Source organism: Mycteria americana, chromosome 14, assembly GCF_035582795.1.
Source record: "Mycteria americana isolate JAX WOST 10 ecotype Jacksonville Zoo and Gardens chromosome 14, USCA_MyAme_1.0, whole genome shotgun sequence".
Lineage (NCBI taxonomy): Eukaryota > Metazoa > Chordata > Aves > Ciconiiformes > Ciconiidae > Mycteria > Mycteria americana.
In genome coordinates, this window is record NC_134378.1 from 16,892,390 (window position 1) to 16,912,425 (window position 20,036).

The 20,036-nt window shown below is 47.1% G+C and overlaps 1 protein-coding gene across 5 annotated transcripts; it reads right to left on the minus strand.

Annotated features, from left to right (window-relative positions):
- Positions 1–1,605: 1,605 nt before the first annotated feature.
- TPD52L2 (TPD52 like 2) lies at positions 1,606–18,876 on the minus strand. 5 transcript variants are annotated; one of them, XM_075516814.1, is made up of 8 exons: positions 18,772–18,876; positions 18,049–18,167; positions 16,181–16,329; positions 15,245–15,304; positions 13,674–13,733; positions 9,437–9,538; positions 3,644–3,692; positions 1,606–3,430 (listed from the first exon to the last, which is right to left on the minus strand). In XM_075516814.1, the coding sequence occupies exons 1-8, from the start codon at positions 18,788–18,790 to the stop codon at positions 3,335–3,337; spliced, it is 654 nt and encodes a 217-aa protein (XP_075372929.1). In that variant the 5' UTR covers positions 18,791–18,876; the 3' UTR covers positions 1,606–3,334. The 5 variants fall into 5 exon arrangements, with proteins under 5 accessions (XP_075372929.1, XP_075372928.1, XP_075372930.1 ...); XM_075516813.1 differs by having other exon boundaries at positions 18,049–18,194; positions 18,772–18,852; XM_075516815.1 differs by lacking the exon at positions 15,245–15,304 and having other exon boundaries at positions 18,049–18,194; positions 18,772–18,852.
- Positions 18,877–20,036: the final 1,160 nt, after the last annotated feature.

Sequence of the window (20,036 nt, forward strand, 5' to 3'; positions counted from 1 at the left end):
CATCCAAACGGCTTTTAAATACCTCCAGGGATGGCGACTCCACCACTGCCCTGGGCAGCCTGGTCCAGTGCTGGACAACCCTTTCAGTGAAGTAAAATTTCCTAATACCCAGTCTAAACCTCCCCTGGCGCAACTTGAGGCCTTGTTTCATTTAAGGGAAGCAACAGGAAAAAGAGGGAGGAGAGAGAATTGACTGAAAAAGCTCCAGAACAAACCCTCTCCAGGCTCCAAGGCAGCAGGAGAACCACCCAGGGACCCCAGGCTGCCCCCGAGCCCCTTGGAGCAGCTCTGGCCCACCGAGGCTGTTGGCAGGGGATGAACAGAAGAGGAATAGTGCTGTCAAAGCCTTCTCTCCCTGTTACAACAGGGCAGGCGGGTGCTCACGAGGCTGCCGGGGCTTCGTATGCTCCTGGTCCTGGGTTTCTGCAGAGAAGGAAGCCACGTGTCGTGTCCCCCCCCGTCCTTTGCATGGGACTCTGCAGACCACAGCCCAGCCCCAAAGGAAATGGGGCTTTGCACTCGTGAGAGCTGCCAGGAGCACGCTTAGAAACCGGGAAGTGACAAAAACACTGTCAAGCCTGTAACCAGGAAGGGAAGGCTTAATTAACCTTCCTTCAAAACACCCGAGATCCCTCACGGGAAGGGACTGGGGAGGTGGAAAAGCATCCCCCTGCCCCTGGGGCTCTTGCAGAGGAGCTCTGCAGCCTGGGGGCTGCCTGCAACATCTCTCCTCCGGGACTGGGTATCAGACCGACCCCTTTGCTCTCAGACCCAGTTGCAGAGGTGTAGTTTTAACTACAGAAGTAGCAAAAGAAAAACCCTCAAAACAAACAAACCAAACCCCAAACCCCACAAAACCAAAACCAAACCCTCACCACCGAGCAGATGCTTCAAACCTAGCCAGGCATCCTTCCTCTGAAAGCAAAGCACACTGAGCAGCCACAGAGCTCTGCTGGCCTCTCTCACAACCTATTTGCCAGCTCTCCACTGCAAATCCACTTTTAAATTTAAGAGAGCAGCTCCCAACCCCAGTCATACATGCACTGCTCCCCTTGCACCGTGCTGTTTAAATCAGTAGCGACTGCCAGAGCTTCCAAGAAGCCGATTCCCCCAGGCATCACGCCGTAAATCCGAGCCAGCACCACAGCTGCTGCTTTTCCACATTAGAAGTTTCTCCAGCCTCAGCCCCCACTGCCAAGGTTACCGCTGCGACTGCGGTCCCACGCTCTGAGCTCAGGGAAACGGCACGAGGGAGCTGGAGGCACGTCTGGTTGACCTGCGGTGAAGGGAGCAACGCGACGGCACTTGGAGGGTAAGTGTGGACGTGCAGCTCCCCAGCCCTTGGCTGAGCACAGGTATGTCTCAGGAACCAGCTGGTGTTCGGCATCTTGAAATGGAAACATCAGACTGTAAATATTATTCAGTATATCCCATCGTGAGAGAGCATCCAGCAAGCCGATGGACAAACAAGCCAGACGGATAGGGCAGAACAGAGTATTTCGGTTGCTTCTCGCCTCAAGCTGCTGCAGGCAGTTGGTATTTGCCTGACAAGTTCATAACACGCACCCAAGAGCGGACTTCAGTACAGTTAGACAGAACAAGACAAGAACATTCACCCCATTTTCTCCCAAAGGAATGCTTTATTGACAAGTTTCCTCAGTCTTTATCTGTAAAGAGAAACAGTTCAATACGCAACCTCCGGCAGTCCCCGTTTCACTGGCTCTGCTCCTCGCAGGGAGGCCAGTTTCAGTCAAACAAGGAGCACCAGTAAATGACACTCTACACTCCACCTACTGCCTAGTACATCTGCCTTCTAATATTTCATCCTGTGTCCCCAGGTCTGCAGAGGGAGGGGAGCAGGGGTAGGGGAAAACGGAGACTAATCAGCAGATAAGTGTCAAAACTTGCTTCTCTAAAGAGAGGTCAGAGTTAGTTCAGTCCCTCCAGGGTGATAAACCACTAAAACTACCCAGATAAGTACATAACCAAGTCTAAAGACCTGAGTAAGTCCCACTTTGCCTCTAAGGCACAGAATTGCTCACTCTAGGTATTTCTATGTGGAGGCACCTTGCCTAGAATAAGATCAGGCCTCTAGAAGAAAACTCAGAATTTTTCAGCTCCTGAGCAATGAAGTTGGACATCAAAAGAGCAAAACATCCAGCCCCTGGGGGAACTGGTTGAGCTCCGTGACTCTGCCAGTTTTGTAAGTCAAGATTAGAGCTGGGGCTTTCAACTGAAAAACCCATCCAGTCACAGTCAGATGTACCAGATGGAGGAGCCCACAGAGAGGAGAGCAGAGCAGAGTCCCTCCAACATCATGCCTGTATTGCTAGAGACAGTTTTGGCCTTTTTAACCCGGCCCTGTTGCTAGCAGCCTTCAGAAATTCTTCCTCCAAGAACGAAGGCATAAACTGAGAAGGGAGAAACAAGTTTCATACACTCAGGAAACGGAGTGCACCACTGAATTTAACACAAGAACTGGCTTATAAGCATGCTGCTACTACTGTATGATGCAAAACTCCAGTGCTCAACATCCAGCTTTATAACCCTTACAGTCTTCTCTATAGAAAAAAATCATAAGCGAGTAAAGCGTAAGGTGATGTAAGGCTTGCAATTCAGTTTCAGAGTCCAAGGGAGCATTTCCCTAATATGATGCCGAAGCTTCTTTTTTTTTTTTAAGCTTTATTTCTTTAAAGTTCATTGCATTTAAAAATAAAGATTTTTAGTTTTGTTAAAGCTAGAGCATTAGTGTAACAACAAGGCAGCTGCTAAGTGAAGTTTCCCTTTTGGGAGCCCAGAAAAAAAACCCAACTGTTTACCCCATTTACCAGACTACTCCAATGAGAGCCAGAGAAAACAGTAACGGGAGAAGCCTGGGAGCTCACCGAGTAGCTGCATGGCATGCCCTGAACAGAGAACGTAGCCAGAAGCTGAAGCTAAGATGCCCATGCACTTGGCTTCTCCAAAACTGCCCTCCTCACGCTGCTCAGGGCGATCTGTTCCAAGTTATGTCAGACATGGGAAAACTGGTTTTATCTATACCAGTGGCATTTCTGAGCTACTTTAAGGAAACTCCATCTTACATGCTCTCCCAAAAGGACAGCAGTGATACATTTAACCTACAAACTTTAGTGTAAAATATTATTTGTGTACAAAACTTTGCATTCTGTTCGACTTAGATCCAGCAGCAGTGTCTATGAATGAATGATGGATCTCTCCAGACTTGGCTCTCAGCCCCTTCTTGGATTTGCATGTTGTTGCTGTTGTGAAGATTTGGGAGGGAGGGGGCTCGCTCTTACAGTTGTGCACAGCCGTGCAAAGCCACGTCGCAGGTCTAGAAAGGAGCGTTGTCTTGTGGAGGCTTGTCTCCAGCTCCCGAGGGGGAGTGGAGGCCGTCAGTGCTATTTTCCCGGCTGCCCACCACTCTGGACTGAAAGGAGAGAAGAGAGTTAGGACAACCAGAAACCAGCACTGAGAATACCAAGTCAATTCCCCCTTGTCAGGGTCACCTACTGTAGCAAAGACTCCACATATCTGAGAGGCCATTTGCCCGAATACTAGTTTACAAGAAAAAGACTGCAGAAATTAAAGTTTCTGCATAAGGCTTCGCACTATATGTTTACAAGACAAAGCAGACTGTTACCTTTATGGTCCCAACTCTATCTTCAAATGACTTGAAGGTTGCAGAATTCCTTAAAGAAAGGAGAGAAAAAAAAAACAAAGAACAAATCAGGACAAGTTAGTTCTTAACGAAATCAAATCGCATGGCATGACTGGGCTCTCTGGCCATTCCCATGCAGTGACAGCAGCACCCAGAACACTTCCAGCTCCTCACAGCCTTTGGCACAAATCTCTCAGGCACACCAGACAAGAACACCACATACAAACTCAGAAGGAAAACATTTATACCATGTGCAATCCACTCAATTGCTCAAGCTAAAGTGTTGAGAGAAACAAGTCCTAGTTCACTAGGGAATCAACGCACGATAAGTAGAAAAGAAACTAGCTCTTAGTTTTACAAGGCTTCCAACTAAAAGCATGCTGTCTTAAATAATGGAAAGGAAAAGCTGAAAAGGGTTTAAAACAAAGGCTTCAGTTTCCCATATTACATCCCATGGGCAGGAAGGGGAAGGGCCATGTGCCTGTACCTATAGGCAGTTTTATTACTACAGGAGTGATCATTTGCATCAGGAAATGCTCATAAAAACCACAGTGTAATAAATTAATCAGAGGATTTCATTTTTCTAGCAAAGAAAACCAGGTCAATTGTTCGACAACTTAACAAGCTTCTTTGCTTGCGAACGATTCCAGGGGAGTGCTCTGTACCAAGCATTCAGATGAGGCAATTACTCATACAGAGCTGCTCTCCCCGGGCTAGGCTGCAGGAGTGCTGGGAGATGACTAGCCTTATCTCAGTTATTTTTGTTCGAAAGAATTGCTTCATATTTGCACCCATAAAACAACCTCTGTTGATCTGGAACGAGGATGAACAGAGAGGGGGCTTCTGTGGTCCTCATCCAGCCCTGGCAGTCATTTCTCCTGCCAGGAGATCACCACCGAATGCACCACAAGGGCACGCAAGAAGGACGCTGAGCTTCCAGGCTGGAGGCAGAGGGTTCAAGTTAGGATTCGTCTCTGTATTAGCAACGGCCATGCTGTATATTGCGAGAGGAGGGCTGTAATCCCTGCCCTTCAGGGACCTCTGAAAGCTGCAAATTTCAATTAGACTTTGGTACAGTTGTGACACTGCGCTTAGTCCAAGAACAACGCAGGTGCTGATATCCATAAAAGGAGATCGGGTAAAAAAACCACCCTGAATTACTCAAACTGCAGGACATGGTAACCCCATACCCTGAGTGGGGTCTGCCTAAGAAGGGAACCAGTAGTACAAATCAGAACAAAAACCCCAATAATGACGGAGTCAGCTGTACTCTCCCACCGACCCCACTCAGGAGACACAGGTATTTGCTACATTACCTCATCGCTGGCATACTTATCGAGTGGCGGATGGAGTAACTGCTACTCGGAAGCATTCAGAATAAGGAGGAAAAAGTTAAATGACAATTTTATATTGACACCGTACAACAGCAGCATACCCTTGGTTCTTAAGAACTTACTGTCCACACGCAGGCTGCTGTGGACAACCGAAGCGATAAAGGCCAGCCCTCTCTTCCCTTACTTAACAGCCACAGCCCAGAACTTAGTTTTCCAGACACAGGACAGTAAGCACGAATATTTAACTGCAAACTGCAAGTGTGATACAAAAGTCAATTACAGGGCATTGGTTTGTGGTAGGTTTCTCAATCTGTGTCAAAAGTGTAGGCAAGGCTTAAATAATCAGCTTCCCCTTTAACGTCTGCAAGGGCCTGGCATTGAAACATCTGCTCTTTTAACAGCCTTGAACAGTATCTTACCTAAAGGAATGAGAGAAGGGGTGAGCCCTGGGAGAAGCCACCGGCAGCAGAGAGAAAAGGGAAGCAACAGTCAGACACTTGTGCAGATCTAAACACTAAATGCAGGGCAGCTAAGCAGGGACACGGTCACAGGATCATGGGACAGCAAAGTCAACTACCCAGGAGGAAGCCTCTCAAAATAAATTACAGAAGCAAGCAAAACCCAATTACTTTTCATTAACTCAAGCCAAGCTAAGACATTTTTCAGAGAACAATAACAGCACCTACAGCAACTTAGAGGCAGGGTGCTGGGGAAAGAAAGGAGTGGGTGTGCAACAACCACCCAAAACATTTTACCTACCCCTATCCGTTGCTTTCATGTGATTTTTTTTTTTAAAAGCATGTTTTCCTAAACTGAGGGTTTTACCAAGCACTAGCTGATTTGGTAAAAATACCTCCTTCCCCCATATTCCCCACAAGCTCTCATACAAAGACAGCATTGCTAGGACTTCCGGTTGAGAACTTCTGTAACAGGAACCTGCAATGGATACCTGCACGCTACCTTGCCATGCCTGCAGATCTCAAAGTTACAGCTCAGAGAGCAATCACATCTCAGCATAATAAAGATAGGAGTATCTGGGTAAAAGGTATCATGTTTACCCCACAAGCCGATTGCCCATTTTTAGGTTTCAAGGCAAACTATCCCCCACCAGGTTACCACATTCCCAAGTGTGATTTTGCAATGCAGTAGCATCTAAGTAGTCTGAAATAACAGACCAAGGTTTCCTACTTCTACTAGTAAGATTACCAGGATGCTCTAAAGGAGCTTCTCCTACCAGAAGCAGTGTTTTATTCCACTTAAATATAATTTTTGTCTCTGCAGCAGGAAGCAGTCAAGGCAAGTTGGATCTGAAGTACTTGGCAAGGAGGACAAGGGCTTTTCCTTACAGCCAGAGCAAAGATGTTAGGCTTTGTGGTTTCATTTCCCCATGCATCCAAGTCAGCTCTTTGGCAGGACAGACTCCTTGAAATGCTGTCTTTGCATGCAGAATAAATTAACTTTCTACTTACTCTTGTTTAAAGGAGAAGAACACAGATAACACACGTCCATGCACCATGCTACTCTGTACGCAATACCACAAGCACTGGTTCGTTTGTTCAGTATCTTGGCCTGGACCTAGTAGTAACCCTTTTCCTCCTTTCATAAGGATTTAAAGTTTACATAAATTCAGGAATTTGCAGGCACCTTCGGGGCTTGGGCTAAGATTTCATAATGAATTTGCTTGTAGTTATTATGTACAGCAAACTTCAGACAACATGAAGTGTATTGGGGGCAAAAACCACAAAGCAAGCTGTTGCCAGCAAAAAGAAAACACTTTCAATTTTGCACTTTGCTGGGGTCAGTAAAATGCAGGAACAGAACGTCTAAAAGCCAATTTACTTTTTAACTGAAAGTGGAGATAACAGAAAAAGCTGAATTGGCCAAGATTTGAAAAAACCCCACCCACTAATTAAGCTACATTTTCTCCCCTCAAGGCAAGCTAATAGAGCAACAGCATTAATACAGTCAGTGCACAGTTACCGCATTAACTTCACAACATCTCCTTACAATCCACAGCTATAACATTTAAAGTTATTTTGACCAGAATACAGCAACTCTGAAGACTTAACCCAGGGACACATTACTTGTATTTCATAGCATTTTGGTCCAACCATTTTTAATGGAATTACGACTACGCCCTCTCCATATCAGAGGCGTTTGTCCCATTCATCACGCCTTCCTTGCATTTATCAACCGGTGAAGGCTGACTAAACAAGGAAATCCCTTCTGTTATCTCAACACTTCCAGTGGTGGAAAATAAACCTGCTTTACGAGTGAATTTGTAGTGTAAGAGGAAAAAAGAAAGTACAGCAACAGAGGTTGCAGTGTAGGCTACAAGGCCTCTAACAGAGATCATCCCCGCTCGTTCAGAGAAGTGATCACAACAATATAACAGACTTCACTCCTCATCAGCTCCGATCACATATCAGAACACCATTCACAGTTTCACCTGGCAAGGGTAGAGAGCGGGATAGTTGCTGCAGAAGCTTATGCTCAGAGTTAAACCTTATTCAGAATCAGAAATATCAAGACTTGAATGCAGCGCAGGAGACAGAAGTCTGTTTATACACACACAGAAAAACTGAAAGTCTTAAAAAAATCATTACTGTGTTCCCCCACAGGGCTAGATGTACAAAGCAAATCCTGCTGAAATAACTTTGGCAGGGATATAAGACAGGAGCTGCCTCTATTTCATAATACATCACTCAAGGTATTAGCTATAAAAAGGAACGCAGGTGTTTAAACTGGTGATTTATGCTGAGCAATACCATTGCTGCAGAGGTCCGACTTGTTTGTAGTCAGCCACGCCAGCATCCACAGCCAGTTTTCACTATGACTATGTCAGGGCAGCTCTGTCCCCAGGAGGAACAGGCACACTCTTCACTCAGCCATGCACGCCCTCCCTCCATCATCTGCACCTGGGATGGTGCAAACATTTCTGCAGCTGCATGGCAAGTTGGATTCTCCCAACCAAAAAACAACAGGCAGGACCAAGCCTGTCAAAACAGCTTCTTCTGATGGCAACACTGGTTCAGGAGTTCCCTGTTTGGTCCAAAAAGCACAGTTCCCGTCCCTTTGCCACGACAGCCTGACCAGACTGTTGTCAGGCACCAAATTTGCTTCACCATTATCAGTTTAGCAAAATCAATTACCACCACGTCTTGTGCCAATATCGGTCTGCTGTGACTACACGTAAATCTTCTTCCAATAGACTAGGTACTTTCCAAGAAAGAAAAATTAAAACTTGAATACTGGAAAGGGTAGGGAGCCAGCTAGTCCTCTGCCAAATTCAGAGAAGTGAGCTACTGAAAACACTCACTAAAAATTACCCTCCAGGAACACAGTAAATAACTCCCTGAGGACAGAACTAAAATAAATCAGTACTATGTGATCAGAGGCCAACAAGTTCTTACCACTTGGATACTCCCAGCCACAGTGGAATAGGAAATTCCCTACAAAGAATGACAGCTACCCATTCAATCCAGGGTCTGATACATCATCTTAAATACAAGCTCTAAGAATACTTCCTTACTAGCCTAGACAGGTTGTATATTCAGAATTAGCTCTCAGTTCCAAGAAAAGCGTGTTCAAAGTATTCTGCATGAAAAACTTGGACATCACCATTAATGGGGAAAGCAATCCTCAGCTTAAATTTCTGAAGATCAGGTAAATCACCAATGCTAACCTTCAACTTTGTACAGCTGAGAAACTCACCGAGCAAGAACCTCAGCCAACAACCGAGAGGACCATCCCCCACTTTCCAATTCAGAGAGGTTTAAATCTGCAATTACTTCAGCGGTCATCTGCTTACTTAAGTAATCTAGATAACCACCAACCACAAGAAAATTTTTGATGTTGTCATGATCTTCTGAATCAATTCATATCTATCTTCCAATCTACATGACATAACTGTGCCTACAAAGCGTACTGCTTTTCTCCATGGAAAGTTTACACGCAGGGCTTGAAACTGCACGAAACGCAGCACCCAGACTTTGCCTCATTTTAAAGCATAACAGCGCACAGGAGTGATGACCCCTTTTCTAATCCTAAATAGTAACACTGAGAAAACATACCGCCATAATCCAGTAATGAATGGAAAAGGTAAACTTTAATACTAGTTTCTTACATATGATGAAAGAGCTGCAGTGAAACTATATGACAGTAAAAATGGGAAGGCTGCTAAAAAACGTTCTGTCAGGTCTCCTAAGCCAAATCAAGCTTAAATGCCTTAGAACAGGTTTTATCCCGTCAACAAGATTTTAATAAGCATTTAATCTGTTCTAAACTACAATGTACTGGGCCACACGGAAGAAGGTAGTCCATCAACAGCAATGTGCTGCCAACCAAGCAGAAAAATGGAAAAAAGCCTAGTTATTGTCTAAAGTCTCATTCCTGTTTGAAACCAAGATCAAAGCACCAGAGCGCAAAACAGAAACCTTACCTCATGTCACCAAGTTTCCTGCTGATAACAGAACCTACGTTGGAAAGGGCTTGTGAAGTCTTCTGTCCTGCCTGGGAAAGGGTTTCCTGGGTCTTCTTATAACTAAATAGGAAAAAAACATCATAAATTGAACTAACAGGTAGGATCTGAAAGCCAGAAGCATCCCCCCCATTTTGAAAAAGGAACCCATATTAAAGGAAAGAAGCTAGGTTAGTGAGCTGCACTGACTTCACTGAAAAAACCCCTTCCAGTCTCGCATATATTCAAAGACTTGAAGTTTTAAAGCAGCAGCAAGTGTAGGATTAACCTTTCCATACACTCACTTTACCATTTTCACCATACATTCTTAAATCTGACAAACATTTGCAAGTAAAAAAAGACAAAAACCAACCCAATTTTCCATGTGGAAACTCCAATATCATAGCATCGTACCCTATTTGCTCTACAACTATCTTTTGGTCTCCTTGAAAAAGTAAGTCTAGGAACCTATTCCGTAACATGCTTGCAGCCTTGAAGAAGTTACAGCATTTGTTGTAGTGTTAGGTTATGGAAGAAAGAGGCAAGACTAACATCACTGTATAGAAAAGAAATGCAGGAATCAGCATTATCTCTACAACTTGCAGTTTAGAAATAAATTGGTAGAGAAGTTTCCTATCAGTTACCATTAACCACAATGCATAAGAAGTCTGACAGCTTGTATTTGTCAGCTGATTACATTGGAGTTTATACCAAAGCTGGAGAAGACAGACACTTAAGAACCTTTGTTTCCTTCAGATGACACTAATCTCAGGAACAAAGATTCTTTGAGGCACTTTCGTTAACTCATTCTCTCTAAGCTATTCCGCAGTTGGTGATTTACATCTAGATTTATGGCATTCTTCAAATTATAAAAAAAAAACCTCAGGCTGGAAAACAAGTTCAGCAATTTAAGCCAAGTTTTTTTTATTCCAAATATTTCAGCTTGAGATTACTTTTTTGCCCGACTAGGATATTTAGGAGAAGGGCATTATAAACAGCCGAACGTGCTCTCTCATGCCTGAGCTCCCAAGGCTAGAAGCACCATGATGACAGCTGACTTCTTCACATCTCATTCTCTCCAGACAGAAGTGCGGGAGACGGCACCACAGCATCTGAACTGGATTCAAGCAATGCCAATGACAACATCTTGGTTTGTTGGGGTTTTTTTAAGACCCCAGCCAAGTATTTCTGAATCAAGAATGGACACAAGACTTATGCAGAACAGGGCAAAACCACATCAGCTTTCCTTCTTCCTGCTCCTGAAAGAAAATTCCTATAACCTACACATTTTTCAGACCAATTCCTCTTGAATTCAGTGACTCCAGAAGAACCTGGGCATGCCCCAACAGCAAGGCCTCACTATTGTTTCTCCACTACACAATCTTTTGCAAGAAGTAGTTATCTCAGGACAATTTAGGAATTAATTGGTCAGCATCAACGCTGCTTGCTCCTACATGTGGCTTCCTATCACAATAACTATGTTTGAACCCTAGGGCCAAAGCTGCTTTGGAAGAGGAGGATCTCAACCCCTGCCTTCAGGAGTCAGGCTCCTCCCTGGCTGACCGAGTCCTGTCATGGGATTTGATTTACAGCTGCCTAACAGAAACGTCGAAGGCCTCGTGCTCACTGAAGGATGTTGCACTGACTCTGTCTGCTTTGCACTCAACTCTAAGATCAGCACTGAGCACCAGAGCAGCGATGAGAGGAACGGTTTACAGACTCAAAGGACACCATCATGCCATGCACACACTGCCAACTCCCAGGTATTATGTCTAGCTTTGGCAGATAAAAGGCCAGAGATTTTCCAACAGTATTTTCCACGCTTGACAGCAGTATTCTTAAGACAACTGAAGATCTAGCACTCAAGTGCTGCTCCTTCTGCCTGAGTGTGCTCCTTCATGATACAACTGTTTGTGCTGACACAGTGAGCTACATCAAGGAAACGATCCAGCTGAAATATAAACTTGGAAGAACAAAGACAGCAGCAGCCAGATCAGATCACCAGTCTACTCCTGCATCCACAGCTCCCACACGCACGTACACACCTCCACCGCGGCAATGCAGGCCGCAGAGCCAGGAAAGCGCAACTGAGATTAGAAGCTCTTTAACCCAGAACTGCCATCAGACACACATGTGGAACTGCATCTGTAACAACCAGGGATCAGGTTATACAAGACTTTAATGCAACTCAGCTACACCCAGCCCTGACCTAGAAGTTGCAACTACTCTCCTGCAAGAGACATGGCCAGGTTCACCACAGCTTTAAATTCACAATGACTCACTTTCTTCCCTTAGCACCGGTACAAAGCGCAATAGAACAATCCAAATCTGGGAGTAATAAATATGAGCTCTGATTAATACCTTGCTCTGCTAACAGGCAATTGGCTGCAGCAAAAGCTGCAGAAATGATCTCTGCCCTGTGGTGTTCATCCTGTGGTATTCAAACATTTCATCGCACCCCTCTCCTATAAACCCTGACAGGGAGGAGCCAGACCCACACCCTCAAATCCTCCTTTATCCATTAATACCAGCTTCCTCGCACTTGCTCTTACCCAGCAATCGCCATTTGTGCTGTCCGGCTAAGTACACAAACCATCTAAGTCATGTCACATCCTGGTTACAATGACACTGGAGCTAGGGACAGAGTGGGCCGATTTCTGTCCTCTCTACGTACTGCTTGCAGGGGGCAAGTCCGTGGCCAGGAACGGCAACTACCAGGAAATTCAGCAGTGCACAAAAGCACCACGAGGTCATGAGTTAGGCCCATTCCCCATTCAGTCAGGATGCTTGTTAGTTACAATGCCAAGAAGCTCCAACAACAGGAAAGGGGATGCATTTGCATAACAAACCCAAAACATATGAGTAAAACCTCATCCTTGGATTTCTTGAACTTGACTCTTCGCATTTACTGAGCTTTAGACAAAGGAAGTAGAAATTCTATGTTTTCTGAAACGTTGCTCGAATCTCGCTTTTCAATCCCCCTCGCCTCTCCATTTTAATCAGCATCTACCTTGCTAGCATGAATTGTCACTCTGTCCAGGGCCAAAGCAAGCAGGAAAACTAGTGTGCCACAGCTATTCAGGCCTTAAGTGCTCTACAAAAGCACGCTTCCGCCACATTTCTGGTGCTTATTAAGTACAAGGAAACAAATATAACGAGAAGTTTTCTTTTCTAGCAGGCACACCCAGGGACAAACTCTGATTAAACACCGCTGGAGTCAGTCACGCTGTCAGCAAGCATAAAAACCAAGGTCATTCTATTCAGCAAGTGACATAGTGACCATTTACATCTTCTTAATCTAGAAAACATACACGGAATGTTGAAAGTAGAATCTGCATACTTTAAAGGTTTTTCTGATACTCCTACTTTTTATCTCTGCTCAGCTTTCACCCGTCTTATGAAGAAAACCTTTAATCACAGACACTGCCAATAACAAGCCAGCTCAAAGGACTGAATTTCATACCCACTCCAGAGAACAGGAAAAGCTGGCTTACCCAAGACCTACCTTATCATGGTTAAATCAGTTCAGGAAACAAGGACACTACCTACCTGCTCCCACTGCATCACTGTAAAGGATTCCCCTATATAACTGCGGGAAAGATGCAGTGAGAAGGACAAAGGCCAACTTCCATTATATGCTTCCATAATTTAGTCCAGATGAGAATTTAATTTCAGGCGTTTAATAAAAACATGGCTAAGAGACCTTCGCAGCCAACAGCTGGAGTATAACAGCTGTGAGGTTTAAGCTGTTCAAGTCCATTTGAGGCCCCAATGTGACAGAACAGCTGCCTTGGACACCACAGCTCTATTTGTTCTCATCAGGTACTACAGCAAAAAGAAAAGCTCCTGCTCCCTGCAGAGCACGTTGAGGGTAACAAGAAGAGGTCAGTCTGGCTATTCCACAGCTTGTCAGCTGAAGTTATAATGTGCGGCACACAGGTCTCAGCTACCCAGTGGCTTCAGCCAATTCTCCTCTGAGAGCAGGCAGGCATTTGAAGAGTTATCACTTGGACCACGATAAAATCATTCAAATACTGACCTGAGGAAAAGCTCCCTCTCCCAGAAGAGGCATTTTTTGGGTTAAAAAAGTGAAAGCTAGAAAAGATAAATGTTTAAATAGATCTAGTCAAAGCAGAGGACTGTGAGCAGGAGCACAGAACATTAGTGGCAGCAGACTACCTTGAAAGCATTTGTTAACGCTGAAGGTTAAGACACTCACGCTTCTGATTGAGTTAATTTTTCATTCCAGTCCTCCAGTGTGCTGCTGGCTGAAAGATATCTACAAACACAATGGAGGTTAGATACAGTGCCAAGATTCATGACAGATGCTTCTTTTGACACTTTCCACATTATTAGTGTCTCTCTACACTTGCAGTATCATAGGCTTTATTTTTCTGACAATAGCTTCCCCCCTTCTCTGTTACAGCCAGAAGGAAAAGAGCTGTTGTTTGAGAGGCAGGGAGACACCTAAGCCCCAGTTTCTTTCTTATTTAAGCAGGTTCAAACACTGAGCACAAAAGAAACAAAGTCTGCAGTTCAGAAGGTGTCAGGAATAGAAAGACTTTGCATCTTCTGCTCCCTTCCTACATGCTGCGTGGCGGCTATGTATTAAAACCACAGAGCAGTGAACTGACCTCAAGGCCAAAAAACTCTGCCACACCCAAAGCTGTTTCTTACCAATTCAGCATGACCTGGACAAACCGTTACACTTAGGTTCATTTTCTAATCTTCAGAAATCATGTTTCCCTACATAGGAAACAGTACCTTAGGGGTTGTGAGAATTAACACGGGAGGTACAGAACAAATACAAACACTACGAAGTGTCTGCTGCCAGCTCAGACAACACGCAGAAGCGCTCAGAGGAGGTGACGTATCACAGGCAGTTCACATCACCCAGAAGCATAACTCTCCCCAAGTAGGTCAGAGCTGTCTTGCCTACTGACAGGATGCTTCCAACCCACGTTCTCCTCTAAGCTAAATAACCATCTCCCTCAACACAAGATGTAGAGGGGAAAGAATCTTCAGTGCAGAAAACATTCAAGGTCTCCCTTACATTCAGGTATGCAGGAGGAATCAAAATTATTCGTGTCTAATATGAATGGAGGTCTAATATAATTAAAGAATATATTCTAGAGACAAAAGTAGCCAGATGTTCTTTGTCACCTGCTGGTATATACTGCAAAGACTAAAATTCATAAATTCATTCTTTCTAGTGTTGACATCAGCAAAAAGGTTCACATACATCAATGCAGAAGAGCCAGCTTTCAAAAGCTAATATATGTATTTGCATTTGCACAGCCCCTATTTCCAGCTACAGGTAAATGCCTGCCGGCACTCCCTCTCCCCTGTGGTCGTATGGAGAGGCCATAATCAAACTGATTCCTACCACATCCAATGATGAGAAGAGAAATAGTTTCATGGTAAAGATAGAGGTTGACTAATAAGACATCTGATTACAACAGGCTAACCTACCAATGACCAGGTAAAAGGAAACTGTGGTTGATTTTTCAACTTTTTTTTTTTATAAAATGTGGTCTGGTAACTGATTGGAATTTTTCCTTCTGCAATAGCAAGACCATGAGAGAGATGATAGCAGTAACATTTACTCATCTCCTCTGCAACTGAGGGATGCTTATTGCTGGAAGCCAGGCATGCTGCTAATAACAGTCCTGCTTCACCATGCCTCCAGCTCCCAATCAAGCCCCGATGCCTGTGAGAACAAGTAGCAGCACAAATCGGGGAAGGCAGCAAGGAGCAAGGAGGTGTTGCTGAGGAGCCCGAGGCACTCACAAGTCAGACTGTGTCACTTTGTCATTCCACTCTCCAAGTTTCTCAGATGTTTTCACATAACTAGAAACAGAAAGTGTTAATGAATATAACTTTAATATTCATTTTTTTAGAAGACAATGACACAGAGTTCAGTTACAAAGGAACAACAGAAATCGGGCAGGGATGTAGGAGGGAAGATGAGGAAAAAGGGAAGGAATAAACAGTGAGATGAACAGCTCAACAACCTGGTCTGCAGTAGCACTGTCAGTGGTAAACTCCAGTTAAGTTACACAAGACTTTTTAGACTGAACGACACCTCTACGGGTACCGAGAGTCCCTTACACTCAGGCACAACTGCAGGGTCAAACTTACCTCTTTGACTCTCCTTTTGGCACTGTCACGCACTGCAGTGACCATACCCTTAATGCCTGTTCAGGAACAGTCAGTCTAATTTCATTCTTCTTTAGGCAGAGATGACTATGCGTAATGCACGCTAATATTACAGAATTTTTTCCTAGGAAGCGCAGGCTTTTTAATTCCAGCTATATGACCCAGGAAATAGCTTCTGAACTAACACTATGCAGTAGAGCTTTGAAACTTCTTGCGCTTCTCTTTGAGCCCGAGTTCAGAACAAGGTAGCAGCAGCCTACGTCTCAAAGAATGGGCAGGAATGGGCAAATTGAAGCGTCGAGTGGTGATCTAGATCTCTAACATCATGGGAAAGAGCATCCAGCAACAATTTATCCAGATCACAGATCTGAAAGTTCCGTTTATGCTGACATAAAGACACTGACGCATGAGAGCAATGAAATAAATACTTTTAAGTGCCTTTTACTCTATATACCCATCAGAGCAAAAGCCTCCAGCCACTTGGAAGAGCCCTGGAATATGCTGCTGGGCAATAATTACTATAGAGTCATACTTAAATGTGAAACGCGCATCACAAGCAACACTTACGCATTGGAGACTTGGACATCATGCCAGCTTTTGGACAGGTTTTGCTTTAACCCATCCAAGGGAGTCAAACCTAGCTTCCTCTTCAGCTCTCCACAGTGCCTCTCTTTAGCAGCCAGAACTTGCCTGAGAGTACCGATTTCTTCTTCGACCTTAGAGAGAGGTAGAGGTTTGTCTTAAATCACCATTCAGTAAAATTCTGAAAATTAAGTGTCCTGGTTTCAGCTGGGATAGAGTTAATTTTCTTCCTTGGTATAGTGCTGTGTTTTGGATTTTAGTATGAGAATAATATTGATAACACACTGATGTTTTGGCTGTTGCTAAGCAGTGTTTACACTGGTCAAGGACTTTTCAGCTTCCCATGTTCTGCCGGGTGCACAAGAAACTGGGAAGGGGCACAGCCAGGACAGTTGATCCAAACTCACCAATGGGCTATTCCACACCATATGATGTCATGCCCAGTATATAAACTGGGGGGAGCTGGCCGGGGGGTAGCGGTCGCTGCTGGGGGACTGCCTGGGTGTCAGTCAGCAGGTGGTGAGCGGTTGTATCACTGTTTGGGGTTTTTTTCTCCCTTGAGTTTTGTTCCTCTCTCTCTTGTTGTTTTCCTTCTCATTACAATTCATTATTATTATTATTACTATTATTTTGTTCCAATTATTAAACTGTTATCTCAACCCACCAGTTTTCTTACTTTTGCTCTTCCAATTCTCTCCCCCATGCCACTGGGGGGGAGTGAGCGAGCGGCTGCGTGGTGCTTAGTTGCCAGCTGGGGCTAAACCATGACACTAAGGCAACTTTCAGCCTCCCTCCAAACCAGCAAGATTTCATTAACGTGTGTTTAAAGAACTGGTAGGAGCTTCAGGTGCCTGCAGAACAATGCAACTGAAGATGAACAGTGCTGGAATGGGAGGCCTGCAGCTGACTCCAATCGGGAAAACACCCATACAAGTCACTGTACCGGTGACTTAATGGCATCAAGATTAACAGAACCCATTTCTAGCATTGTAATTTCAACAGTAGATAAAAATCAGTTGCTAAGCCTTATTAACTAAGGTTTCTATCTCATTATTCTTTTCCTCTGTTGCCATTAAAGCAAAGAGTTTTTCCTCAGAGATCTTTCTTACAACATTTTCAAAGTACTCTCATGTTCTTTCCGGGCAGAGGGGGTTCATTTCTACTTTAACTGCAGCTCACCAAGATCTGTGTGACCACCCAGAGCAGCACAGTCCTCCCTTGCCAAAACTTGCAAGGCAGAGAATCACCACGAGGTTCTCAACCGAGAGGAAGGACTACAGAAGAACAGCCGCAGTTATCTTCAGCTACATTTCAGACAGAAGTTACAAACCGACTTTTAAAACCCAAAAGGTACCCAAAATTTAGGCTATCGCATTACGAGCTCTCAGCTCTTCAAAAGCATATAGGCACCAAAAATAGTTGCCTATAAAGTGTAATAAATATTTAAGAGAGAAAGGAGAACAGGAAAGCACATTAAGTGCTCCGTTGTTTCAGTTTCCTAGGGAAAAATTAGTTTCTTTTGCATACCACTTGCCTAAAGTGTTTTCTCGCTTCAAATGGAGCTAAAAGCCTAGATTAAGCTCACTGCATCAAAAGCCACTTACTTCCTTAGAGCTCTAAATTAAGTCGTTCTGGGAAAGAGCAGGCAACATACCGGCAGCGTTTGAAGTATCTGCCAGCTTAGTGCATTTTAACAATGAGCTGAGAGATCCAAAGGCAACACTGCTGCAAAACTCATTAAAACCCCCCGAGTCCTGCTCCTGTGGCACCACGGATTTGTGTTTGTTCCTTCCCAGCGGCACGCAGGCACGGCCACGCACAGTCCCCGCTGACAAACGCGAGCACCCCGTTACCTTGGCAAGCTCAGATCTCAACTCCTCCTCTTCAGCAAGAGTCAGCCCCTCGGGCGCGGAGGTCCTGGCCGAAGCCGCGCTATCCACTGGAACATCTGTCATGGCATCCGACAGCAGACCTTTGTTGGGAGAGTTAAGGTTGATATCTGTCAGAGACAAGGAGCAGAGGGCAGACAGGATAAGCAGCCAGCAAGCGAAGCGCGTTATGCAAACCTGGGCGGTCTGACGGGAAAGGTGAAGAGAGGGGCTTCACAGAAAGAGGAAGAGAAACCTCCAGTGGAGTTTCCTCCACGAGCATCTGTCAGAAGCGACAGAAGCACCGGGCTCTGCTCCTCGAAAATAGCTCCTCTGCCCAGCAGCGCCTGCTAAATACCCGCAGGGCCCACGCCAGCCCGGGGAAGGCGGGGGGAGACACACGAGCCACCAGCCCCCTCCACGGGGCCCCGGAGCCGCAGCCCCCAGCGGGGCCCACCCGCACGGCAACCCCCGGGCCGCCTCTCCCCTCACGGCAGTCCGTCCGCCCGTTCCCCCCTCCCCGGGGGCCGCCTCTCCCCTCACGGCAGCCCGTCCGCCCGTTCCCGCCTCCCCGGGGCCGTCCCCCCCTCACGGCAGCAGCCCCCCGCCGCCTCACCCCTCCTCCCCAGGGCCGCCTCCGGGGCCCCCCCCCACCACAAGGCGGCCGGAGGCGAGGGCCCGTCCCGGGGCCCGGAGCGCAGCCCCTACCCTGGCTCGCGCTCTCCATAGCGGTGCCCCGGGCCCGTCCAGCCGCCGCCGCCGCCGCCGAAGAAGAAGCCGCCGCCACCGCCCCCCCGTGACGCAATCAGCGCCGCGCCGCCCGCCCGCTTCCGGGAAGAGTCGCGGGGAGAGCGCGTCACGTCGCCACGGCGACGGCGCCACGTTTCCCCGCCCCCCCCCCCCTCTCCCGCCGCCGCCTGCCCCCGCCTCGCCACCGGAAACGGCGGCAGGGCGGGGTGACGTCATGGGGCGGGGTGATGTCATGGGGCGGGGGCTCCGCGCCCCCGGGAGGCAGCGGGGCCGGGCGGGGCCGGCGGTGCCGTGCGCTCGGCCGGAGGGAAGGGGGCAGCACCAGCACGGGCCTCCGGCCCCGGCCTCAGGGCCCGGCCGGCCCCGCGGTCCCCGCCCCCGTGCGACCCCCGGCAGCCCCGGCTCCGTGCCCCGGCCCTTGTCAGCCGGCCCAGGCAGGAGCCCCGGGGCCAGTGCAGGCCGGTGCTGGCGGCCTTCTCCCGCCGAGTCATTAATTGACCCTGATAATTCACCGTGATAACGAACCGCCCTGCGCTTCCCCTCTTCCCCCCTCTCGGCCTCTGCAGGGTTTGGGGCTCCTGCGTACATCCGAAAGCGGCTGCGGGTGCCCTGGGCCTTCCCCGCACCCCCAGCCCGCCCCGGGGGCCCGGCCGCCGGGACCGGGCCGTTGCCCGCTTCCAGATGTGCCTCGAAGCTCCGATCTTCGCGCGGTGCCCGCCCGCAGCTGGCAGCAGCGGCACCGACGTGGGGAAGCGATAGGGGAAGCGAAGGAGAGGAGGGTTTCGCCCTTGCCCGCTACGGGCCCGCAGCGCTCGGCCCCCGGTGCTAAGCCTGGAGGGGCTGGAAGCAGAGCGGGAGCCCGGACGCCCCGGCAGCACCACCTCCATGGCTGCCTCGGCTTTGAGAAGCGCGTCAGGGCGCGGGAGGGTGCGGGGAAGCCCTGGGCTGCTCCGCTTCCATCAATTTTGCAACCTGCCTCGTTGGAAACCCCACTGGGTCGGCAGTCTTGTTTCCAGCTGCTTTAATTTTCAGTGCCTTTTCCACTCCGTCTCTTTGGGTTGACCAGGATGAGGCGTGAAAAGGGAAGCGAATATAAATGGGGAAATGGGCATGAATTTTTCCGAGCCCTTTCCAACAGCGTGCCTCGGCCGCCCGAGCAGAGGGTTTGCAGTTAGTGCCTGCCAGCGCTCCTGGAAATGCCCTTTCTGGGGCACGGCCCATCA